General features: G+C 37.4%; 2 protein-coding genes across 2 annotated transcripts; both read left to right on the top strand.

Annotated features, from left to right (window-relative positions):
- Positions 1 to 4,952: 4,952 nt before the first annotated feature.
- On the top strand, positions 4,953 to 11,672 carry LOC139145076 (type-2 ice-structuring protein-like). Its single transcript, XM_070716020.1, has 4 exons — positions 4,953 to 5,152; positions 7,754 to 7,867; positions 11,097 to 11,249; positions 11,569 to 11,672. Exons 2-4 carry the CDS (start codon positions 7,783 to 7,785, stop codon positions 11,655 to 11,657), a joined length of 327 nt encoding a protein of 108 aa, XP_070572121.1. The 5' UTR covers positions 4,953 to 5,152; positions 7,754 to 7,782; the 3' UTR covers positions 11,658 to 11,672.
- Positions 11,673 to 11,800: 128 nt separating this feature from the next.
- LOC139146053 (lactadherin-like) lies at positions 11,801 to 22,631 on the top strand. The gene is made up of 5 exons (XM_070717500.1): positions 11,801 to 11,890; positions 12,054 to 12,198; positions 14,420 to 14,646; positions 14,758 to 14,856; positions 21,161 to 22,631. The coding sequence occupies exons 1-5, from the start codon at positions 11,801 to 11,803 to the stop codon at positions 21,302 to 21,304; spliced, it is 705 nt and encodes a 234-aa protein (XP_070573601.1). The 3' UTR covers positions 21,305 to 22,631.
- Positions 22,632 to 22,905: the final 274 nt, after the last annotated feature.

Raw genomic sequence — 22,905 nt, 5'->3', positions numbered from 1 at the left:
ATGATAACACATTCTCACTGGTGACACTGGTAATTCTCACCAACGAGACTGGTTATTTTCATGGTGAGAATGTATCATACTCATTATTCATTGGTGAAATCAACCAGACTCGCCGTTCATTGGTGAAAATCAGCCAGACTTGTTGTTCACTGTTGAGGATCAATCTGGTCAATTCTCACCAATGAATGGACTGGGTAGGGTTGATTCTCACCAGTAAATGATAATCACAGTCCACGTGGGTGGAGAGACTGTGGTACAATACATTGTAAAAGAGAAAATTACCATTCTGACTGTGCTGGATGAGAATTTCCAGTCTCAGCGGTGAGAATCAGTTGCCATCCTTGATTCTCACAAAGGAGTGTATTTCTCACTGCTCACAAGTATTAAGCATTCAAATTGTCTCACTGACAGCAGTGACAATAACAAGATATTTTTCACCAATTGCGAGAAAGGGTTAATTTCTCGCTCCATTCTCGCAATTTCCCCCTATAGTGTTAGTCTCTCTATAAATTCGTCAGTCAGCGGCTTCATCCATTCTTCGCCGAGCACTAACCAACATAGACTGCCCCTCGCCTCAGACCATAGTACAGTCCTAAGCAGGTGAGCCGAGCGAAGCTCGGTTCAGCCAAGTTCCGCTAGTGCTACGTTATAACCCGGCTGACTCGGTAAGCCTTGCTTGCTAGAAAAACCATTGAGGGCGCATCACCATATGGTTGAGGATAGAGTTACGTAGGCTGTGAGAGAGTCTATAACGATGCCTACTATTCATACGGTTATGTCCTTTTCGAAGGGCACTGAGTCAGGAAAAATACAGTCGTATGTACCGCGGATTTGAACGTCCCCCTTTTTTCAAGATGATAAAATGTAGACTTTTGACCATGTTTTTTAACAGTTGTATGACTTTTGCTCTACAACATGCTGAAACTCCGTTCAATTTGCAAATCAATTTGTCTTACTCCTTTCTTAGTAAGATTTAATGAGAGAGAGAGAGAGAGAGAGAGAGAGAGAGAGAGAGAGAGAGAGAGAGAGAGCCGTCAACAAGATATTGAACTGCAGGCGAACGTCGACAGGCAATCAGTGTAGACTGGTTTAGTACCGGTATCATGTGGTCGAAAGTTCAAGAGCTTTCAAAGAGCTTCTGAAGAAATCTAATTCGTTGTAAGTGATATCATGAACCCGGAATCAACGACCCTTTCGTATCCTTGTTGCCGACCTGAGCGTCGACACTTGCGGATCATTTCACTGGCCCTGCATATAACATATTCATTTGTTTTGTAAGTTTTTTTCGGTTAGACATCATTTTCCTGTTACAGCAAGTGTTAATAGGGAAAATAAAGTTCTCCTCACTGGAGGTCATTGATTCTTTTGACTATTACAAAAAACAGAAACAACATCTCCGCTATTTACACCATTTGCGGAACACCAGACGTATCTTAAGTTACACCAATAAGTAGTGGCAAGTTATCTGAAGTTATACAAAGATGTTGACGAAGAGTATTGCACCCCACCTTGCGGGATAAAAAGCCCGTGTTTATTTCAACTTCCGGTGAAGTTGTAGTGACAGGGCCAGTATAGGTAGTCGAATGACAACAAGGATGCTAAAACGCGGTCGATTCCGGACACATGATATCATTTACAATGAATTTACTTTCTGCAGATATGTTTTGAAAGCTCTATCTTGAATTTTAGACTTTTACCGGTTGATACGTGACCGTGACGTACGTGACGTACGCTTAGGGAGCTTTCAGTAATTACAGGGGGTGGGCAGGAAAAATTGGGGGGTCACATTTTAGAAAACAGGTCAAGGGGGAGGGTCACTTTTTATAAACATATCTTGGGGGGGGGGAGGGTCAATTTTGAAAGAAGCTGATTTTATGGCCAAAACTTTGATTGTCTGTGTGATATTTCCTGAATAGGAAATCACCAACAAAATACGTAGGCATTATCCACAAGTTTCACAAGCAAAGAAGATGCGGTGGTATCCTATATTAAACACCTTGAACAGTTAAAACTGATAAAAGACATATGCAACAGGTGGAAAAGTGTATATCAATTATCAAATGTACATAAATGCAAAGATATTGTCAGTTTTATATTGGAAAATATTGTGCATAGTTCTTTTATAGACTACCATGTACAGTAAATCAACTTTTCAGTGAAATTCCAAAATCAAATTTCTTGCACAAACATGGACTTGTAACCACTCTAGTTTAATCAAAAACATTAATATAAATAATCAAGCGCGCACACATGCACGGATTTACCTAGTTTTGTATTGGAAAAAATATTCATAGTTTCATCATAGACCGCCATGCATAGTGAATCAACATTTCAGTGAAATTCCAAAATCAATTTTCTAGCACAACCATGTACTTGTAACCACTTTAGTCTAATCAAGAACAATAATGTAAAAAATCAAGCATACATAAATGCACAGATTTATCTAATTTTGTACTGAAAAAAATATTCATAGTTTCATCATAGACCGCCATGCATAGTGAATCGACATTTCGGTGAAATTCCAAAATCAAATTTCTTGCACAACCATGGACTTGTAACCTCTCTGGTCTAATCAATAACAATAATGTAAATAATCAAGCATACATAAATGCACAGATTTACCTAATTTTGTACTGGAAAAAAATTATTCATAGTTTCATCATAGACCGCCATGCGACATTTTGGTGAAATTCTAAAATCAAATTTCTTACACAACCATAGACTTGTAACCACTCTAGTCTAATCAAGAACATTAATATCAATAATCAAGAGTACACAAATGAAAAGATTTACCTATTTTTGTATTGGTATTCATAGTTTCATCATAGACACCAACTTTTTAGATGAAATTTAGAAATCAATTTCTTATACACAAATGCACATTTTTACTTCCCAATTCAAGCAAATATATTTAAATACATTATCAAACATATATTATATACAGAAATAGCATGTTTTGTTCGGGGAAATTGCCAATAATTTGCCAGATAGACTCCATGTATTGTGATTTGATATTTTTGGATGAAGCACTAAATCAGCCACATCCTGCCTTCTTATAGTTGCACAAAATATGGTGACCCTCCCTCAAATGTATGAAATACTATATCTCTTCAAAAATTATTGCGTGATAAATTGCGACTGTCCCTCCAAAAACACCAGTCCTCCCCTCTGTAATTTGTCCCTAACATAACAATTGAACCAACTGTTATGTAAATTAGCTGATACTGTTTCAGTTATTCCTGGGGAGAATACCGCAGTGGTTGGGGGGGGGGTCAAGTTTTAGAATGTTGGACAAGGGGGAGGGTCACATTTTAGACAGGAGGATTGGGGGGAGGGTCACATTTTACGGTACAGGTGTGCGCGAAATTCCCCCGGCCCACCCCACTGTAATTAGTACTGAAGGCTCCCTTACTTGAATTTTACGCCCCTCTAGCGTACCACTTCAAAGTTCATTTCTACGGGACAGTTTGTTCTTTAACGCCGTAGCCGTATCAATTTTGCTAATATTGTCAGTTCTAACGACCGTATCGGTATCAGGATTTTCGGGTCGCAAACTTCAGATTGTATACTTTCTTCAACACGGCCGATGTGGCTTCAGAACGATGCCTACAATTCATACGGTTATGTCCCTGCCCAAGGGTACTGAGTCAGGAAAAGCACACGCGTATGTACTGCGAATTTGAACGACTCCTTTTTTCGAGAATGAAGACTTCTGATCTACATGAAAGCAATGATGGTAAAATGTATAGACTTTTTACATTTGTATGACTTTTGACATATCGTCTAAAATTTTGACATCGATATTGGGTCAAAAATTGCATACATTTTAATCCTCGCCTTTTCAGAAAATTGTCGAGTTCGTGCTTTATATTCCAAATGTTGAGGGTGCACCTGTACCGCATTCGGGACTGAATACTCGGGCCTCTCCAGGAGTCATGTTTTGATATGTGAGAAAGAACGACTTCGTTGGATGATTGATGCGCTTGCGCGACTCAAAATGTCTGCAAAGAAGGACAGTTAGTGTATGGTGATGGTGAAGTAATCATCTTTGACATTCCATCGTACGTCTTATGATAAAAGAGTTAACACGTCTGTTAAAGCTTTAATCACTAACATCGTTGTCTAACAGAAACCACATGTACATCAGGCATATATAAGAGAGATTGATAGAGTGATGGTAAACATTTATCAATACAAGGCCGTGTCGAGTCACAATAACATAGTAATCAAGCCATGATATGGTACTGGATCCTAGGATAAACTGACAAAGTCTGCGCATTAGACCAATACTTGAAGTCTGTGCATTCGACCAGTGCTTGAAGTTTACATCATGCAGAATCGTTAACATCATCTGTTCCAAGATTACGTTTCTTCAGTGAAATGTGCCTGGTATAATGTCACTCTATAGAAATGCAAAACTGGTAATGTTGGCAGGTTGGCAGTACAATTTGAAGAACGTCATCGTTTAAAGTACACCGTTTACATCTACAATAACTGCATCCTTGACATGTAGCATTTGATCATCTGCATATGGATATTTTGAGTTTGAAAGTTAACAGATAATGGAAAATCATTAATAAGCATCAAACAACTCACACAAGAATCAATCTATAATTGATCATAAACATTAAATAAACAATTATGTTATTCAGATCAATAAACAAATTACTGTTGATGAAAACAAGAGCGATTTAACATTCTAGTAGTATGTCAGATAATGCATACTTGGACAACTTCCCATGCAAATTTAATGGTCGAACAGATCAAAGGCTTTAGAAAAATCATACCATCATTAATGTTGAACAAAATTTCATCGTTTAAAATGACAACAGCTGTTTAACACTATGACAGCATCGAATTAGAAAAAATTATGATAAATTTGCACGACTAACCCAGATATGATCCAATGCGCTCTCTTTCCAGGAAAACCGGAAAATTCCTTTAAAAAACTATTTGACAGGAGGCTGCAGAAGAGAGAGAGGTCGTGATAACACATAGCATGCGTACCTTGCACTGATATTTAAACCGTGCATCTCGTGTAGAAATATCATTTAAAGTCCAGGCGAGCTGTGTCCCTCATCAAGAAGAGCTCTCTTTCTCTCATCAAGGCTCGAACTTTCCTTCAGCGATCAGAAGTGCACCTTCCTACATCGTAAGTGATAATTGTTTGTTTTATGTTTGAGAATTTACCAGTTCAGGTTCCATAAGATGTGTAAATGTATTTTCTATGAAGTTGTACTCAAGGAAACTGACGAGAATGTCAGCGAAAGGTATAACAACCCCATGTGCCCTTCATGGCTTATAAGATGTGATCGCGAAAGTCTGAATAAATCTTCTTTCGCTGTATGGTTATCAGAATGTCACATCTCTCATGAGATGCGAAAAGGTCCTGCATCTAGGCAATGCAGCGTGTCAAGAAAACGATATTTTATAAATCAATAGTGGTGATTTATTGACTATATCTAGCGACTAGGGGAGTTATAGGCATCGGCCAAAAGCCCAGCTCGACTGCTCTCAAAGCAGTGAAGTGGAAACAAAATCCTATCTGCTAAACGTGAAGTGTCCATCCCAGGACTGAAGAGTTTCTGTAAAGTCTATGGTCCAACCAAGAAGGTAAAGGCTTGTCCTCTACCCTCAAATACTCACTTTTCATAAGATCGTATTACTGATTGAATTTTTGTTGTTGGTGTTAAGAAACCACTTTGCTTGCGCTTGTTACATTTCGCCCACTACACTTGTTAACTTTCGCATGGTGACCAGTAAGTAAAGAACTCATAAACAAAGCCATGAGAGGGTTTGGTCATGTATAAGGGATGACATATGAGTTAACTTTTGAATTGTTTACGAATAACCGTATTACACGATTATGTCCACTGCTCTAGCCACTGAACCCAATATTATTATTATTAGACGTACATTTACTGATACAGGGGACAAAACTCGGCAGTACGTAACATTCATATAGATATATATATACTAGTTGTGGTTTGCTCAAATCAGGATGTAATTTGCATATATTAAGGTTTATATCACCTTTTGTCTCAATATTATTTACCCTAAAACCAATCGTCAAATAGCTTTCAAATTTGACTATATGTTCGCAATGATGACTTCACAAATACTTTTTTTTCTTCAAATGATTATGTAATTGCAAAAGTATTTTGGCAGAGTTTTATACAATGCAAGATGCGAGGTACACAATATTCTACATTGATTAAGGGTCATTAGCATATACTTTTAATACCGAAACAATGCTCATTAATGTAATCTTCATATTTCAATATCATTATACCTTGCATCTTGCACTAATATCAGTTTTTTATCATCTTCGTTCCCCCAAAAAATTATCCTGAAAGCACCCGTCTGACGTTTATGCAATTTTGTGACTCTATTCTCATTTTTCAATAAACTCGATCAAAGATGTTTCCAACATTCCTTTTTAGACTGATTTTTATTTAAAAACATCAGAAATAAAACTTTTTGTCCGAAAATTTAGGCCAATTCGTATAACTTACTTTTAAATTCAAATAGTCAATATAAAACGTGCTCCGTATGATATTTTACACGAGATAGAATTGAAAAATTGTCAAAATAATTGTTTCATGTCCTTGAACCTTTCACACAAGATAAGGATTCAGAAGTTGTTTTGGTGAATATATTTAAAAAGTGGTGTCACGCAGCCAAACTTCGAGGTAAAACGGCAAGGTTGTTCTCCCCTTTTCTGCACAAAAGCGAACCCTTTAAGGACTGAATTTATCATAAAGTCAATGACATGTGGACCACACAAAATCAAAGGGTATAACGTACTTCTGCGCGATGTATCTCAAAAAATATTATACCAGTTTATTGGTGACGCAAACACGGCGATCTAATTGGTCGAGACGCGAAAAAGAGCCGTGGTATATTGGTGATATACCACCGTTGGCAGACGCGCGAGCTCTCAACTTGAGCAAAAATCCGTTTTTGACGTTCCATACCTGAATTTCAATATACTGTTATGATATAATGGCAATAAATCACACCCAGTGACGGTATACCACTCGATTTTGACCAGTTCACTTCATATATGCGCTCGCTATTGCTCGTGCATATATGTCGTTATTGGTCAAAATCCTGTGATATACCGTCGATGGGTGTGCTTTATTGCTTAAATGTACGACTGCAACACTACTATTTTTCATCATATTTCTTGTCTACCTACTTTAGCCTATAAGATATGTTATTGCGACAATACTTTACTTTTGCCTAGGCACATATCTTTAAAGTACTATACAGATATAATATGAAGCTTGCGGTGTCGCATTATTTCAGTAACTTGATCTTAGAAGGACCGCTGCATTCATGAAGAGTTCGTTTAACTTCAATTTCCCAGCGTCAGAATGCCCTCATGAATTATTTCATCTCGGGAAAAGTAGGATATTAGAATCTTGTCTTTATAATGACAGCATGTAGCCGAATGTTTTGCATATGATGATCCTTGGCATTGGCAATGTTGTCGATATTCAACAAACGAAGATACAAAGGTGAATTGTTTAATCTGTGTGCGAAAATGGGGAACAAATACAGGTGAAACAAAATATGAAATACAGAACGTTTTACGCATGAACTACACACTTGATCTTGGTACAAATTTTAAAAATGACTCTCCATATATTATTTTCATGTGCTTACAAATGAATTTTTCCTATAACAGCTCTGATGTATTTGCCAGTTAATTGGTTAGTTACTATTTCATTATTTATTTCTGTTTTAGATTTAAAATTCTTTGGTCTTCCGGACAAGATGACGAAGAAATCCATGTCTCACAATGTCTTGTTATTCGGTCTTCTGGTCACGTTTGTTGGAACCTATTGTAATGGCCAACATGGTAAGTGTTCTGTTTATTTTTGTATAACGCAATCTACTGCCATATGAACTGTGTTGGAAACAACAAATACATTGAGCATCAAGAGTATGTGGTTTCCCGTTATTTGCATCAACTTGACAAAATTGTTGTAGCAGCTCTATATAGATATGCCGTCGTCGACTGTTGCAGATCTTTGATCCAAATGGCGCTGTTCATAAGCGGGGCTCTTAGCGAAGATGAAAGTATATGCGAACGAAGTAAGAGAACGGCATTGCAACCAACAGTAATGTGTTGTAAGTAAAAACTGTTTTGTGAAGAAGAGAATTGTTTGGCCGGATAATTCTATAGTCGCTAGAAAATTATAAAAATATTGCCTGTCTGTTGGTTGATCCCGGTATCAGTCCGAATTCATCCTTTAGGCTGCGTTCACAAATAACGGTTAGGGGAGGCTGGCTGGAGGAATGGCTATTGAAATCTCATTTTTTTCAGATCCCCCTCCATACCCTCAAAAAGTTTCAAGTCCTCCCGTTTATATGACCAAAATGTTCAAGTCCCCCCCCCCAATTTTCATATAGGTGAATATTTATTAGGGATACACTCAACATGTATTGGGAAGTTCTGCTTGCAGATGTTCAACACTACTTGTTATTAGCAGTTTGTAGAGGCATTCCCGGGCAAGTTCTTGAAATGATTCATTTTTAAAGACATCAGTAGACCTATTTTGCTTTATTAGTCAGAGCCGACTTGAGTTAATCCAACTCGATCTGGTCATGCAAATGGCACCTGCTGAATAGCACACAAAATGACGATCATTAGAGAGTATGCAAATTGCGAATTCCTGTCTACATTGGATGCTACTTATAAGTTTAACAAAATTGACAATACTGGAAGGTGAAAATATTCCATCAAATAAAGCTTTTACTCTCTGAAAGTTTTGGTGTAAGAATGGTAAATTTGGTAAAATTAAAATAATTCCATTTAGTCACACATTTTTTCATTTAACGTGATTGGAACTAATTTGCGATATTTGGATGAAGTAATATCGGTTTAAATTAAAAATGTAAGCTTATATGCTTTTCTTTTTTAACAATACACTTGTTTTTAGGAGTACTTTTTGATATTGCCATATTCAGCTATGACCTAATACTTTCGATAAATTTGAAAAATATGTCAAGATCCAATTCTCCCAAATTAGTTTCAATTGTGTGTCTTGTGTTATTTTACGATGAGAATGTGAAAATTTAGGAAATCAAGCATGGTGACCCAATCTCTTTTCTTAATACTTAATTATTCTCATATGCCAGAATTCAAAACTCCCTGATAACTTTCACGTCTCCCGGTCTTCCATGTGTTGCTTTCTGGCCTGATCTTGTGTTCAATATGTTTCACTGTCATGAGCGTCACATAACCCGAACTGTTCTTTAGCTATTTCATAGTCAGAGCTATCTCTGTCACTGTCGGTATGCAGAGACAGTAACACTGCCCTTAGGCAGTGGAAGATCAGTAGCTGTAATAATTTCGTTCAGTCTATATAACTGCATTCTTGATCTACTTCCTACAGCATGTTGAACTGTCCAGTATTCAGCTTGCGAACACAGCCTGTGAATATCTAATCCGCATTTGTATCATTGACGAATGACTTTCACTCTGGACTCTAATTTAATTATCACCCAATAGTCACATATGATGGCTTTGTCGACTAACTGAATATTGTGTTTCAGCATGCTGTAGGGAGACAGCAAGAAACTGCATTTGATATATTGCATAGAAATATTGAAAAAATATCAACAGTTGCAGCTTCTACTTGGCCTACTTGTTTGGTTTTTTTTGTACGAAAATTCATAATTTTTTTTATTTTTTGAGACAATAATAATGAAATGTGACAAAATCGTTCTAGATGTAGTTTATGATTTCTAACATTAGAACAATTGGATGACATTAAAAAATGTTCTTAAATGTTCTTTGAATTACCCACCAAACTTTGAAATCGTAAAAAGGGGCAACCAAAAAATTTCAGGTCCCAACCCATAGGCAGAGCAAAACTTCCAAGTCTCCCCCTACTACCCCAAAAATGTTCGAATCCCCTCTCAATTCCCCCAGCCCCCACTGTTTTTGAGAACGCAGCCTTAGATGTAATGCGTGTTGTACTGATCATTCAGTCTTTTTAGCATGACAGGTAGAGTAAGTTGAGCAATGTTTTCCCCTTCACATTCGTCCCCTGGCATTCGTCTCTATAATCAAGTAAATGTTTACAAACACAAGCTACAGAGTTAACTTTCTACCTTCATTTATCCAGACCCATTGTATTGAAAGGCAGCTAACCTTTTCCATATTTTATCTCACGTATTCGCTCACGTGATGTAATATTCATACGCGTTGTTTTGCCATTTTTAGATAAACTAATTACTAATTGACACATTTACATGTAACGAACTTTCTGATTAGACTTATCTGAATAGACTCAGAGTTGACAAAACTCGCTGTGTGAAACGAAAATACTCTCATAGTAATGAAAGTCGTTTAGCATTTTTACATCAGCCGGATACTGATTAGCATATTTAGCGAACTTTCCCGATAAGGGACATAAAACTGTCAGTGGAAGGACTTTACCAAAGTTTATGAATCTTACTGTGGATATTGGTGATATTTTATCAGTGAAAGACATTTGTATTTTCATTTCAGGCATTTGATAATTTGCCCTTTATTGACCATTCAAAATTAGGCATGTAGACTAAAGGGACTTGATCAAAGCTGATTAAAGTTGCTTCGACAGCTGACTGGTAATTTGTATATTTAAGTATCGTTCCAAAATAATCACTGGCTCGAAGTACCTGACCATAATTGATGAAATGCTATGTAATTGATGATAAAGTTATAAAACCGTAGTGAATGACATTGTACATTTACGCATCTGCTAATTAACAATTTGCATATGAGTTTTCACAGTTGACCATATAATATAAAACTTGAAGGACTTTACCAAATGCGATTACACTTACTATGATATGAAACGTGGTCATACGATGGTAACAGTCACATAAATTCGGTATACTTTCATTTCAGTTAAGTACATATATTTATACTCAATGATTTTTGGAATTAATGTCGAATATTGTCCATGATGTTGAGAGTAAAAATTCCAATGAAGCTGCAAACTTGTGGCAAAATTATAGACAACTGCAATATAACTGAAACATAGCAGCATTTTCAGTTCATATCAGGCGAACGTCTTTTGTGTGGTATATTACAGCCTGTGAGTCTGGTTGGGACTACTTCAACGGGAAATGCTACTATGCGTACCAATCCCATCTGTACACATACCAGGAAGCAAGGACTGTGTGTACTGCATTGGGTGGTTCACTGGCCAAGATAAATAATCTTGAAGAAGACCTGCGGTTGAAAGGTTGGTCACTCTTGTACATAGTCATTGATAATCGAGATTGAATTATTGAACACTGTTTTGTCCGTATGGTATTCAACAGAGTCCCATTTCTTTGAATATCATTTTGTTTACTTCAAACAGAATTGCTTGTCCAACACAACTGTTAGCCTCGACATTTGTTACCTCATCACAAATCTGTTTACTGTTATCGAGGATTACTAACTATCAATTCACTCTCCAATAACATTTAGATATGTATCCTAAATATCTTTAAACAAACCTGGATTGCTCAGAGCCTTGATTCCACTTTACGATAAACTCTCTCCGACGTTTATATCAGGGTACACTGGAGGCAAAGTACATATGTGGCTCGGTGCTAACGATATCGAACAGGAAGGTGTTTGGAAGTGGGAAGATGGTACCCCGTAAGTCAGTCTATCTATCTATCTATCTATCTATCTATCTATCTATCTATCTATCTATCTATCTATCTATCTATCTATCTATCTACACTATATGCTATACAACTGCATCTGATCGTCTCTACTCTGCAAATATTTTGGGCTTGAAAAATGACCCATATAGGATTTGAACCAACGTTCCGAGTATTTAGTTTTGATGCTTTACCAACTAAGCTAACGGATCAGTTCAAGTTCTCTGGCGTGTGCCATCCTGTTCTGTTCTTTCTTTCACAAAGAGACATCTGGTTACTCATAAAGGGGACGTTTTCAATATCAGTAAAATAGCGTCATGTAATTTAATCTTTTTTACTGCTTTACTGGAGAACACACATATGAATTTTATAGGAACTCTCATATTCCATAGATTACGTATAGCAATTGGTATACAGACCAACCAAGCAACGCTGGTAAGAATGAAGATTGTCTGCATTTTCATATCACATGGAATGAAAGATGGAACGATTCACCTTGTACGAGTCGCTTTGGTTACATCTGTGAAAAGGAAATACGTAAGTGTGGCAACTCTCCTTATAGCTCCTGTAGAATAGTAGACGACTGTCTTTAGATTTCCGCCGACCTAATGTAGTTCGCGCGTCGAAATTAAACTTTCGCCCAAATTTCCTGTGACAACATTAAGCCTTTTCCTTGCGAAATAAAGAATAAAAATCAAGGATCACCGTGCAAAATTTGGTACTTGAGACATAAATTACTGACACGTGATATTGATTCAAAATGGCCCGTCACTCCTATGGACGTTTTCATCACTCCATGACCTTAAAACTAACCCCCCTCTACAAGTGGTAGACCCAAAACGTACACTAAAACTTTGAGAATCTGAATATCAGTTCCGAGGCGCATTAAAAATTGTACCGTAACATAACATCAATGGACCATGCCCACACTTTGTCTGGGCAACACATATAGATCTTGCCGTTGGGAATTCTAACGTTGATTAATTGTATGGTTTCCAGCTAATTGTATTGTATCAGTACAGTAAACATTTGATAGAAAATAACGAACCCAACGAATACACCATGCATACGCCCTGAACGATATTTTATTTTAATTCTTACAATTGACTGTTGAAAGAGTTGAATTTCCTTTCATTTTGTCGTTTGTTACAAATAAATGGTTAAAATGCTTCTGTGGAGAGATTTTAGACGCTCTATCACATTCGCTAACCCCTCCTCCGGCAATCTTTACTCTGTTTAGTTGAAAGATATGTTTAATCACCTCGGAAACCAGATATGAACTGAAAATACTCACGTTTTTCATTATATATTGCAGTTATGTGTATATTTGAACCTTTGCCACATGTTTGAAACTTCATTGAAAGTGTTATGATCAACATAATGAACAATATTCCCACAGATTAATTCTAAAGGTCAAGAAGTATTCAAATATGTAATTAGCTGAAATAAAAATAATTAATTTCTTTGACTGCTGTCATTGTATCACCACTTTATATAGCAAGTGTAATTCCCTTTGTTCAAGTCCTTCAAGCTATACATGCCAAACTGTGAAAGCTTATTAGATATGCAAATTATAAATAAGCTGACATGAAAATGGGAAATGACTTTTCAATATTGTTATAACATGGTATAATCATCAATGTACATAGCATGTTTTGCCAAGTTCGATAAAGTAAATCCAAGTATATATCCCTAATTAGGAAAGTTCATTAAATATGCAAATTAGGAAGTAATTAAAATGTTCTCCTAAAATATGCAAATTAGGACTTTGCTGAAGTAAAAATATTAAATGACTTTTAATAATGTAGTAATGTTCAATCATAGTATCTTTAATGCACATAGCAAGTTTCATCAACTTTGTTCCAGTCAATACAGATAAAAATCCCTTATTAGGAAAGTTCATTAAATATACAAACAAGGAATTGGCTAAAGTAAAAATGCTTAATTACTTTCAATAATGTTGCATCATAGTATCTTTAATGTACATAGCAAGTTTCATCAATTTTGGTCAAGTCAATTCAGATATATATCCCTAATTAGGAAAGTTTATTAAATATGCAAATTAGAAATTGACTGAAGTAAAAATGCTTAATGACTTTCAATAATGTTAAATCATAGTATCTTCAATAAATGTACCAAGTTTCGTCAATTTTGATCGATTCAATTCAGATATATATCCCTAATTAGAAAAGTTCATAAAACATGCAAATTAGCAATTATGTTTTATGTCACCCATTAATATCTCTCACGGCTGATATATCTTGGTGTGATCATCATTTGTAGTAAATCTCAAATTGTGTGCAGTCGTTCTCAATATATATCAGTTTTTTCTAAAATCATTAATTATGCAAATGAGCAAAAAGTAAGCAAGACACATCCACCAAAACCTAATCAGTTCTTGCCATTTGCAAATTGAATCTATGTACCAGATTTGATTCTGATCTGATGAACCGTTTTTGAGATATCGAGCTCACAGACAGACAAACACACAAACAGACAGACATCGCTGCGACATATGCTCACGTGTGTGAACACGTGAGCAAAAAAATGAAGAAATAACGAAAATAACTGTCAATGGTGCGGGTTTTTTTAACTTGTTGGTACAATTCTAGTGATTTGAATAAACGTCAATACATTCACTTGTCAGGTATCGCACAGGCACTGGGACGTCCAAATCTTTCTCAGGACATGACGGCTTTCAGTATATTCCAGTTGTTTGTGAAAAACTATGATATATTTGTCTTTTGATATGATGCAGGTGACTCAAGTTGTGGTGCCGTCCCTGTCGGAATTGAGAGTGGGGAAATACCAGACTCGCAGATGACAGCGAGTAGTGTTTATAATTCCGAACATATGCCCTACCAAGGAAGACTGAACTACGTCGGTCCCGGGTCAGATGCCTGGTGTGCAGGGCTTAACACTGTCGGTCAGTGGCTGCAAATCAATTTAGGTCGTGAGAGAACCATTACAAAAGTAGCAACGCAGGTGAGAACATTATTATCACTTAAATGTACAGTCTTTTGAGGTTACTAATACGATGCGAAATCGAAAATTCGATACATTAATATCAAATTAATGATCACATTTTATATCCAGGGTAGAGGTGATTACGACCAATCGGTGAAGACCTTTCATTTGGCATACAACGATGGTCAAGACTGGAAATACGTCCAGGACGATGATCATTCTAGAAAGGTACGAGACGTACAATGTGCAATTATTGGACCTTGGAAATATTTTTAATTTTGCGATTGTACAAATGCAATAGTGCATTCAACGTCGATACTACTGGTTTAAGTTTCAGAGAGAGATCCGTAAAGAGTTCCTCCAATTACAACCATACGAGTTGCCAGGGAACTTTCGGAACACGTAGCAGTTATAATAGAAAAGTTGAAATAAATTAGTCGGTTCTTAGCGCTTTTACCTGATGAAGGTACATTGTCTAACATTGGAAGTATAATATGGATCATTTAAAATCTTGAGACCTAACTGCTTATTTTCATTTCCAGTATCTTGTATTCCAGCAAATGATAACACGTACCCAGATTGATTTCATTATTATTATTATTGTACTTGGGCCTCAGCCCAAGTACATTTGTTTTCATTCCGTGGGAAAAAAACTCTGTAAGGTATAACCATTTCTTGCTGAGACCAGGGAGGGCAAAATGTCTTGGCTTCATCTTTCTTGGCATAATAAATGGCGTAATGATGCTAACTTAATGGAAGTGCTGCTCTCAGCCAGTCATGAATAAGTGAGATGTGAATATTAATGCTTCTCTATCTGAGTTTTTGCCACAAAATCTTCTGAATATAATCAAAATGTGCATCGAAATGCAACAATTAATGCACCCTCCGTTTCCTAAGCGATGGCACGACCCTTGCTACACCCACTGGACGAGCCAAAGTGGGAGGGGTAATTTCAGTTTGGTCGAACAGAGGGCTCGAGACAGAATTTAACATTTAAACTTGAAACATGTTTAATCACTGACAAGATGTGGACTAGTATTAATCGAAGTAAAATTGTGAAAAGGAAAGGTTTTATATCCCGGACACAATGAAAAACATTACGACTGGAAACTGTACCCCCAGTTGAGAATAGTAATGCCCACAGCGATGGAGAACACTTATCCTTGAGCTGAGAAACCAGACCATCATTTCGAAATAGAGCTGCAGATTCGAGAAGCTCGTTCAAAATAGCTAGGTACACCCCAAAGGGGTGGTTTCGAGTTTTGAGGGCAAATTTCGCCTCCTTCATATAGAAATCGTACGTTTGTTTTTCCAGGAGAACACACCATTTGACACAAAATTTGCATGTAAAGGGGTCGCCAGTAAGCACGTGGTCAAATCTGGCATAAGAAACAATATGAAATGTTGGGTAAAGCCAGTCCAAAATAAACTGATTTGAACTTTTGTGTTTTGTAATTTATACCACTGCAGTAACATTACCTTTTTTTGACAACATCACACAATGTAATACGTTTTGAAACTGAATACTCCGACGTATTCTGTGTCTCCTTTGCTAAAAATACGGTATGCCGATTACCAAGTAAGGAGATGATGACGTCAAGACAGATTTGTAGTGCGTTTGGTCCTGGATGGTGCACGAAGTTTTGTCAAGGTAGCTTGTGTATTTATTTCCTAAATGGGAGAGATTAGGGTCGATCTAAACGAAGGCCGAAGAATGTTATGATACTCTAAGCGAGCTGAACTCTAACGCGAATGGTTGGATAATTTGGAGGATGTCTAGAACGGGTCTAGAATGATCTCGTCTCATTAAGATTATTTGGCGGTCAGTATTGAATTTCAACTGCGTCACAAGTTTGCGAAATGAGTATTCCGTCGAACGGTCAACGAACGATATTTTAGAAATCTGGAGACATGGCACATCGCATTTTTATTTTAATATTTTATATTTTACAAAAGATGTAAGAAGCAATGATTTTGTCGAAAATTCTGAAAAAAATATAGGAAGATTTGATCGCGAACACATTTTCACTTGGGGTCAACTAGCCCTGCGTACGATGCTGTGTGTTCCGCTACAGCTAATCGCCCCGCTAACCACAGCCTAGTCTGGCAGAGACCCTGCGATTCGCGTTCTTCCCTGTTGGAACACGCGCGCGCCCTTCAGAGACGCGACGCGAATCCCAGGGTCTGGACGTTCTTGCAAGCGACCGGTCGGATTTCTGCCTGATCCGGGTACTTTATAGAACTCCACACATCCGTTAATCAAAACAAAAATGACAGGTAGCATAGCCAAATAAAATTAAAAATGAAAAATAAAAAACATACCGCGTATATAGGTCTACCAGCTACTAGTATATATTCTCTCCGCCCAGTTAGATAGGTGTTTCTTTTGACGTCACTACCATTATGAATATTCATACACTTGCAAGAACGGACAGTCGCTGTGTCTGGCAGCGCGTGCTCACAGCTGCACAGCCTTCGAATGCAGGCCCATCGCGGCGCGCACAAAACAAGGCACAGCGACTGTGGAGAGTCTAACCACAGCCCTGCAAAGACCCGTACGTAGGGTCGGTGACTTCAAATCCATTTTGGGACTTCACGTAAAAAGCCAAATTACTGCCGAAATTCAGCGTTCTTGGGCCCAAGTCGTATCCCAGCCTACCTCAGCTACTCGATCGCTTCCAAAAATGACAGTCTTTATTCACTTCTCGTAAATAACCGTCGATGTCGGCAACTCTCTAGACTTGGTTCAGTCTGTGATTTGTGAATGTTTGAGTGGAGTGAACGCAATGATTTGTATTTGCTTTCATGTGAAACGCGCGCGTGAGTGGACGCGATGAGTAGGGTGAACGCGATGAGTGGAGTGAACGCTATACAGCGGAGTTTCACCCCGAATCACAGACTTGGCTTTCTTGCAGGGTTTGCGTTGCTATAAATTATTCATGAGATGACGTTTTCTTTACTCATATATTATTCATAAGATGACATCACTAAATTTTACACATTGGGAGGAGTTACCAATTGACCCAAACGAGACGTGCATAAAACTCACATTGGCGTTGTTGACAAAATGTCGAGTGCGATCGCTCCCACAAAAGTCAGCACGACCTCTGTTCTATCACCGAAAACGCGTGAAAATATCTGTGTTGTTTGTGGGGCCCATGTTACAAATGCGAAAATCGTGGCCGGTTATTCAAGGATGGAAAAAGATACCGTCCTTACAGTTGGAGCCTGTTCTCTTACGTGCCCGAAGCGATGGAAATCAAAACAATGTGGAGCGACTTCGTATGTCAGTGATTTTCCGCTGCCGGTTGGTGTGCAGACGAACACATCTTTTCCCTCAATGTAACTCTCAACAAGCTTTCTTTGGTAATCTCGCATGATTAGCGATGGTCGACCGATCAGCTGTAAAACGCGGTGGATGTACGAACTTGATGCTATTATCCGCCAGATATAAAACGTACTCGATGTCTAGTTTTGCACGGAGATGACAACAAACTTTTCAATGCACGCAGAGGTTTATTGGCAAGCGTTCTTCTTATTGGCCAGAATAACGGCGGGGGCTGTCAATCATTTTGTATTTGCTCTACGTCACTGTGTACACAGTCCGTCTCACCGCCTGTACTTTGCAAGAAGTCCAAGTCGGTGAATCCGGCAGAAACTAACTCACTACTGCGCAGACTCAAACGTGACGCATTCAATCGCTGGGAAAACCTGGATGAGCTGCCAAATTCCGGATAGGTTTGTACGAAATAGGAGAGACACAAGAGAAACTATTATAAATGATTTTATTTTTTTAAAATTCACCGACTTGAACCAAGTCTAGCAACTCTCTCGCTAGCCCTGCGTACGATGCGTGTTAGCTGTAGCACATAGCATCGTACGCAGGGCTAGGCAGGGTCAACCGGATGCGCTATTTTGCGGGCTGCGGGTTGCGGGCTGCGGGTTGCGGGTATGAAAAAATGTGTTTTTTGATATCATTTTCGCCCTTCTCACACTTCAGATTAGTTCAACCGCCGATAAAAGCACAATTTTCAAAATCGTTTTCAACGCCGTTTCAAATAATTTTATTGTGGTGAACACGATTATAGTCCTAGGAAACTTTTCAAAGTCACGCTGGATCAAATGCTTGAAGGGGGCATACCGGCATGGAGCGACTATCATACTGCAGGTGCAAGTCATACGTTCATGATATTAGGAGATAAATTATTGAGAACTGCAGAACACAAACTCATCCAAAAATATTCCTATTAGTAGTATTAGATCGATTCCTGAAAATAAGGCAACGCACCGGCGTGTTTTTCCCACTGAAATTCTCGCGTAAAATGTTAGCAGAATGTCGTTCTCTGAGGTCGCGACCTCGCTTGAACCGAAACGGCAAAGTAAACTAAGTCCTTCGTTGTACGTCTTTTTCTTTTTAAAGATTTCATGAAAAATACACGGCATTTACAATACACATCACTTCTACGCTTTTTTAAGTCAAATCTTTCCTTATGCATTGCATTTAACTAGGCATTGTTTAATTTTCTGTATGAGTTGCCCTGGAACCGAATTGTGAATGGATGCATTACAGAGAATTTACTTCCTATGGCCTGATACTAGAAATGTAACAATTTTCATTCCGCGATAAGTGGCGACATTTCCGAGGCGCGATTTTTTTTTGTCAGTCTGGTATTACGTATATTTTTCACTCACATCATGGCAAGAAGAAAAGTGATTCAGATCCCTAATTATTTGTAATGGCCAGGCAGCTCGGAATAAATAAATTGGTCCTCGGAATCGCCGCTTTTAGTTTAGCAGATTTTGATTTTTTTCAGAAACATGACGTATTTTCACCCATTTGGTTTGGTCTGTTATAGCATCTTTAGTCCAAAAAATCAAGTTTACAGCATTGATGTTTTCAACAGCCTTCAAATATACAGTATTACGTTAAAATACACCATATAGTAGTGTTTCATTAATTTTAACCATCTTGACCTGATGGTGAAATATGGACTTCGCAGGAAAAGGGATACTGTACGGTAGACCCGATCATGATTATTGATAATAGACACATTCTAAAGGTTTTATTTCTTATATACTAAATGCCATATTACATATATTAGAAATCTAGCCATAATTCTAAAAACCCGCAGCCCGCAGCCCGCAACCCGCTCTTTAGCAGATACCGGGGTCAACATGGGGTCGCAGCCATGTTGCCTCAAAACTTATTTCTGTCTGCACTCAAAACTCAAAAATGTCGGATATGAACCTGAAAAATCGATGCAATTTCGTCAAAATTCGGCGAAATTTCAGCCTATAGACAAAATTTCATCTAGGTAAGGTAAATTTACTGAAATTTGATCGACAAATAATCCTGAGCTTGAACGTGACAGCTCGCCTTCTCCGGGAAGTCAAGTATCCAGCTGCCCATACACAGTTGCCCATATGGCCAGGTTTATGAGATTGTTTTCAAGCGAGCGAGCCAATAGAGCTAGAGGTCTGATTTTTGGTATATAGGAATAACTTAGCAATACAATTATTTTGACAAAATGTCACGTGACCTCAATGACCTTTGACCTCAAATAGATATATTTGTCCACAACTCTGTAACCACAAGTGCTACACCCTTCATATTTGGTATGATGGGACACCTTTATGACACCACCGTCATATTGTACCTCATTAATTATGCGTATATCTAATTCTGAGCAAGCCAATAGAGTTGGATGTCCGAGTTTTGGCATATAGGGATAACTATAGAGTAGAAATCTAAATATGCCCATCTAAATATTAGACATCTACCATCGAGAACAAAAGAAATTTGCTGTAATTTGAATATTTAAGGAGTTTAAGCAATTTTCACTATAAATAAAGAACCCCTGCCTCAAACTCCACAAAAGTTGCTAGACATATTTTGCCGTTGTCATGCCATTGCTTCGTTTAATAACCAGTTAATCAAATGCCTAATTGACAGGAGGAAATTCAAGACCATATTTGAATAGTAGTATATATTGTCCTCAAAATTACTCTATCACGGCCCTAGTACTCATTGCCTTCAGCAATACTGCCTTATTATTATTATTATTATTATTATTATTATTATTATTATTATACTTTATTTCAAGACTGTAATCTGATTACAATAGATAAATATTGTAATTTACATCAGAGCCCTCCAGAGCTGTACAAAAGCTCAATGAGATGTGAGAAAAGTGCAGTTCGTATAAACAATAAATACAAATTTAAATAATCTAATCCAGATCAGAACCTTCGTTACAAAATTTCATGAAGAGATAACTGTGCAAAGCAGATTTAAATGACAACAAGCTTTCACAATTACGAATAGAAACAGGAATAGAATTCCAAATTTTCGTAGCTCGAAAAGCAAACGACCTTTGACCCATGGTAGTCCTGAACCTTGGTGGGTAAATGTTCTGTGTAATTTTTTGTTTCTAAATGAATTCCTTGTTATCTTGTGCACTCTAGCTATCAGTTGTGAAAGGACTCTCTCACCAATTTTGTCACTGATATCATTCACTTGCTTACATTTCAGGTCTTTGAAGGAAACAGCGACAGAAACACTATCGTTTATCACGACTTAGTCAATGACGCCTTCACCTCTCAGTATGTCCGGTTTTACCCCTTGACTTGGCAAAGCCACATGTGTATGAGAGTAGAACTCTACGCTTGCACATAATCAGTGGTGCCAATTCAATCGATATAGCCGTTATCACGGCGCAGTCGCCTTTCGAGTCAGATTTTCAGTATTACATACAATCATAGCCTTAATTACATAGCCTATTTTACTTTCCACGACAATTAACTACGCTTAAATTTAAGGTGGCGTTTCACATAACCAACACACTTTATTTCGAAGCAATATATGCATCAAAGATGGTATGAAAGCTCCCTCACTTTATGTATTTTCAAAAAGGGATAGAATCTAAAGTAAGGTAGCAAAAGTTCACTCAAAGGATGAAGTGGTACAAATTTCGGGCAAAAGCTCAATTTTGGTATTATTGATAAAAATTAATTTTAGTCAAAATCTTTTAACTGTTTAATGAAATTTAATATTTCATTTGAGAGTGGAGTTTATATTTAGCCAAACCCGACAATTTGGTTTACATTGTATATTCTCATTCTTAAATGGCAGGGAATGAAATTTAAAGACTGGCTTCAAAAAGGTGATTTAATCATAATAAGCTATAACTCTCATTCCAAATGTATGAATGGTGTTACAGAAAATGTCGTTTCGTAATCAGGATAGTGATTAAAGAATGAAATGAGAAGATTGCACAAAATTTGACCCTGTCGGAGTTATATTCTATCGAACTGTTGAAACTGGTAGAAAAATGAAGCCAGGAAATCGAGCGATTTGTAAACATTTCCCGAAATTTAAACTTATAATTTGTTTCTCATCCAACTTACGAATGCACCTTAAAATCTTGGGCAAACAAATTACTGAAAATTGAAAACATCTCTGCAGAAAAAGTTATTGTGAGCAAACGACGCTGTCTTATGTGCAACGCCTCCTTACGTAACTCTTATTTGTTGTAGCACACAACATTAAAATTTCGTCTAAGAAGGATTTTAAGAAATTCATACACGTTTATGTACAATTATTGTTGTCATAACAGTACCGTGCTCATATCTCGCTTGAATAGATTTCTCACTTTTAAAGAAGGAATATATGAACTTCTTTCGTGTCCTTATTTCGGATTTTTTCCCTATTTTCATTGAACTTATATATCCAAGAATATATCATGCATGACTATGATATCTAAGAAATAAAACATTATTAAATGATGGAAATTATCAATGACATTTTCACACGGTAGCATTTTCACGGTAACAAAAATAAGTCTACTTAAAGATCGAAAATCATCTCGCATACAGTTTATTGGATCACATGCCGATTTTGTTGTTGTTTTTGTTGTTTTCTTGTTTGTGAACGCAACTATATCTTCTTTTATTTGGTTTATTGACCAAAATGCAAATGGAATAAATGAAATGTCTCTCCTTGATATTTTATATGACCGTACATTTGTTTTTGGATTGCCAGTGCGCAGCAGTCCCGTTTGAGTGATACAGTGATGACAAAGTACGACTTTTGATGTTGCGACCCAGAGATTGGTGGTCAGTTCTGGCACAGACAAAGAAAAAACTGGGCAACATTGATCAACGTGTCAAGTATTTACTACCTCTGTTAAAGATATCAAAATTGGGTATTTCCGATTTCACTTCATGAAACAGCAAGTGCCTCTCTACATTAGAGAGAGGTCAATTCTGACAGAACTA

The sequence above is a fragment of the Ptychodera flava genome, chromosome 12 (genome assembly GCF_041260155.1).
Source record: "Ptychodera flava strain L36383 chromosome 12, AS_Pfla_20210202, whole genome shotgun sequence".
NCBI classification, from domain to species: domain Eukaryota; kingdom Metazoa; phylum Hemichordata; class Enteropneusta; family Ptychoderidae; genus Ptychodera; species Ptychodera flava.
The sequence above is the reverse complement of the archived record's forward strand: the minus strand, read 5'-3'. Positions and strand labels throughout refer to the sequence as shown.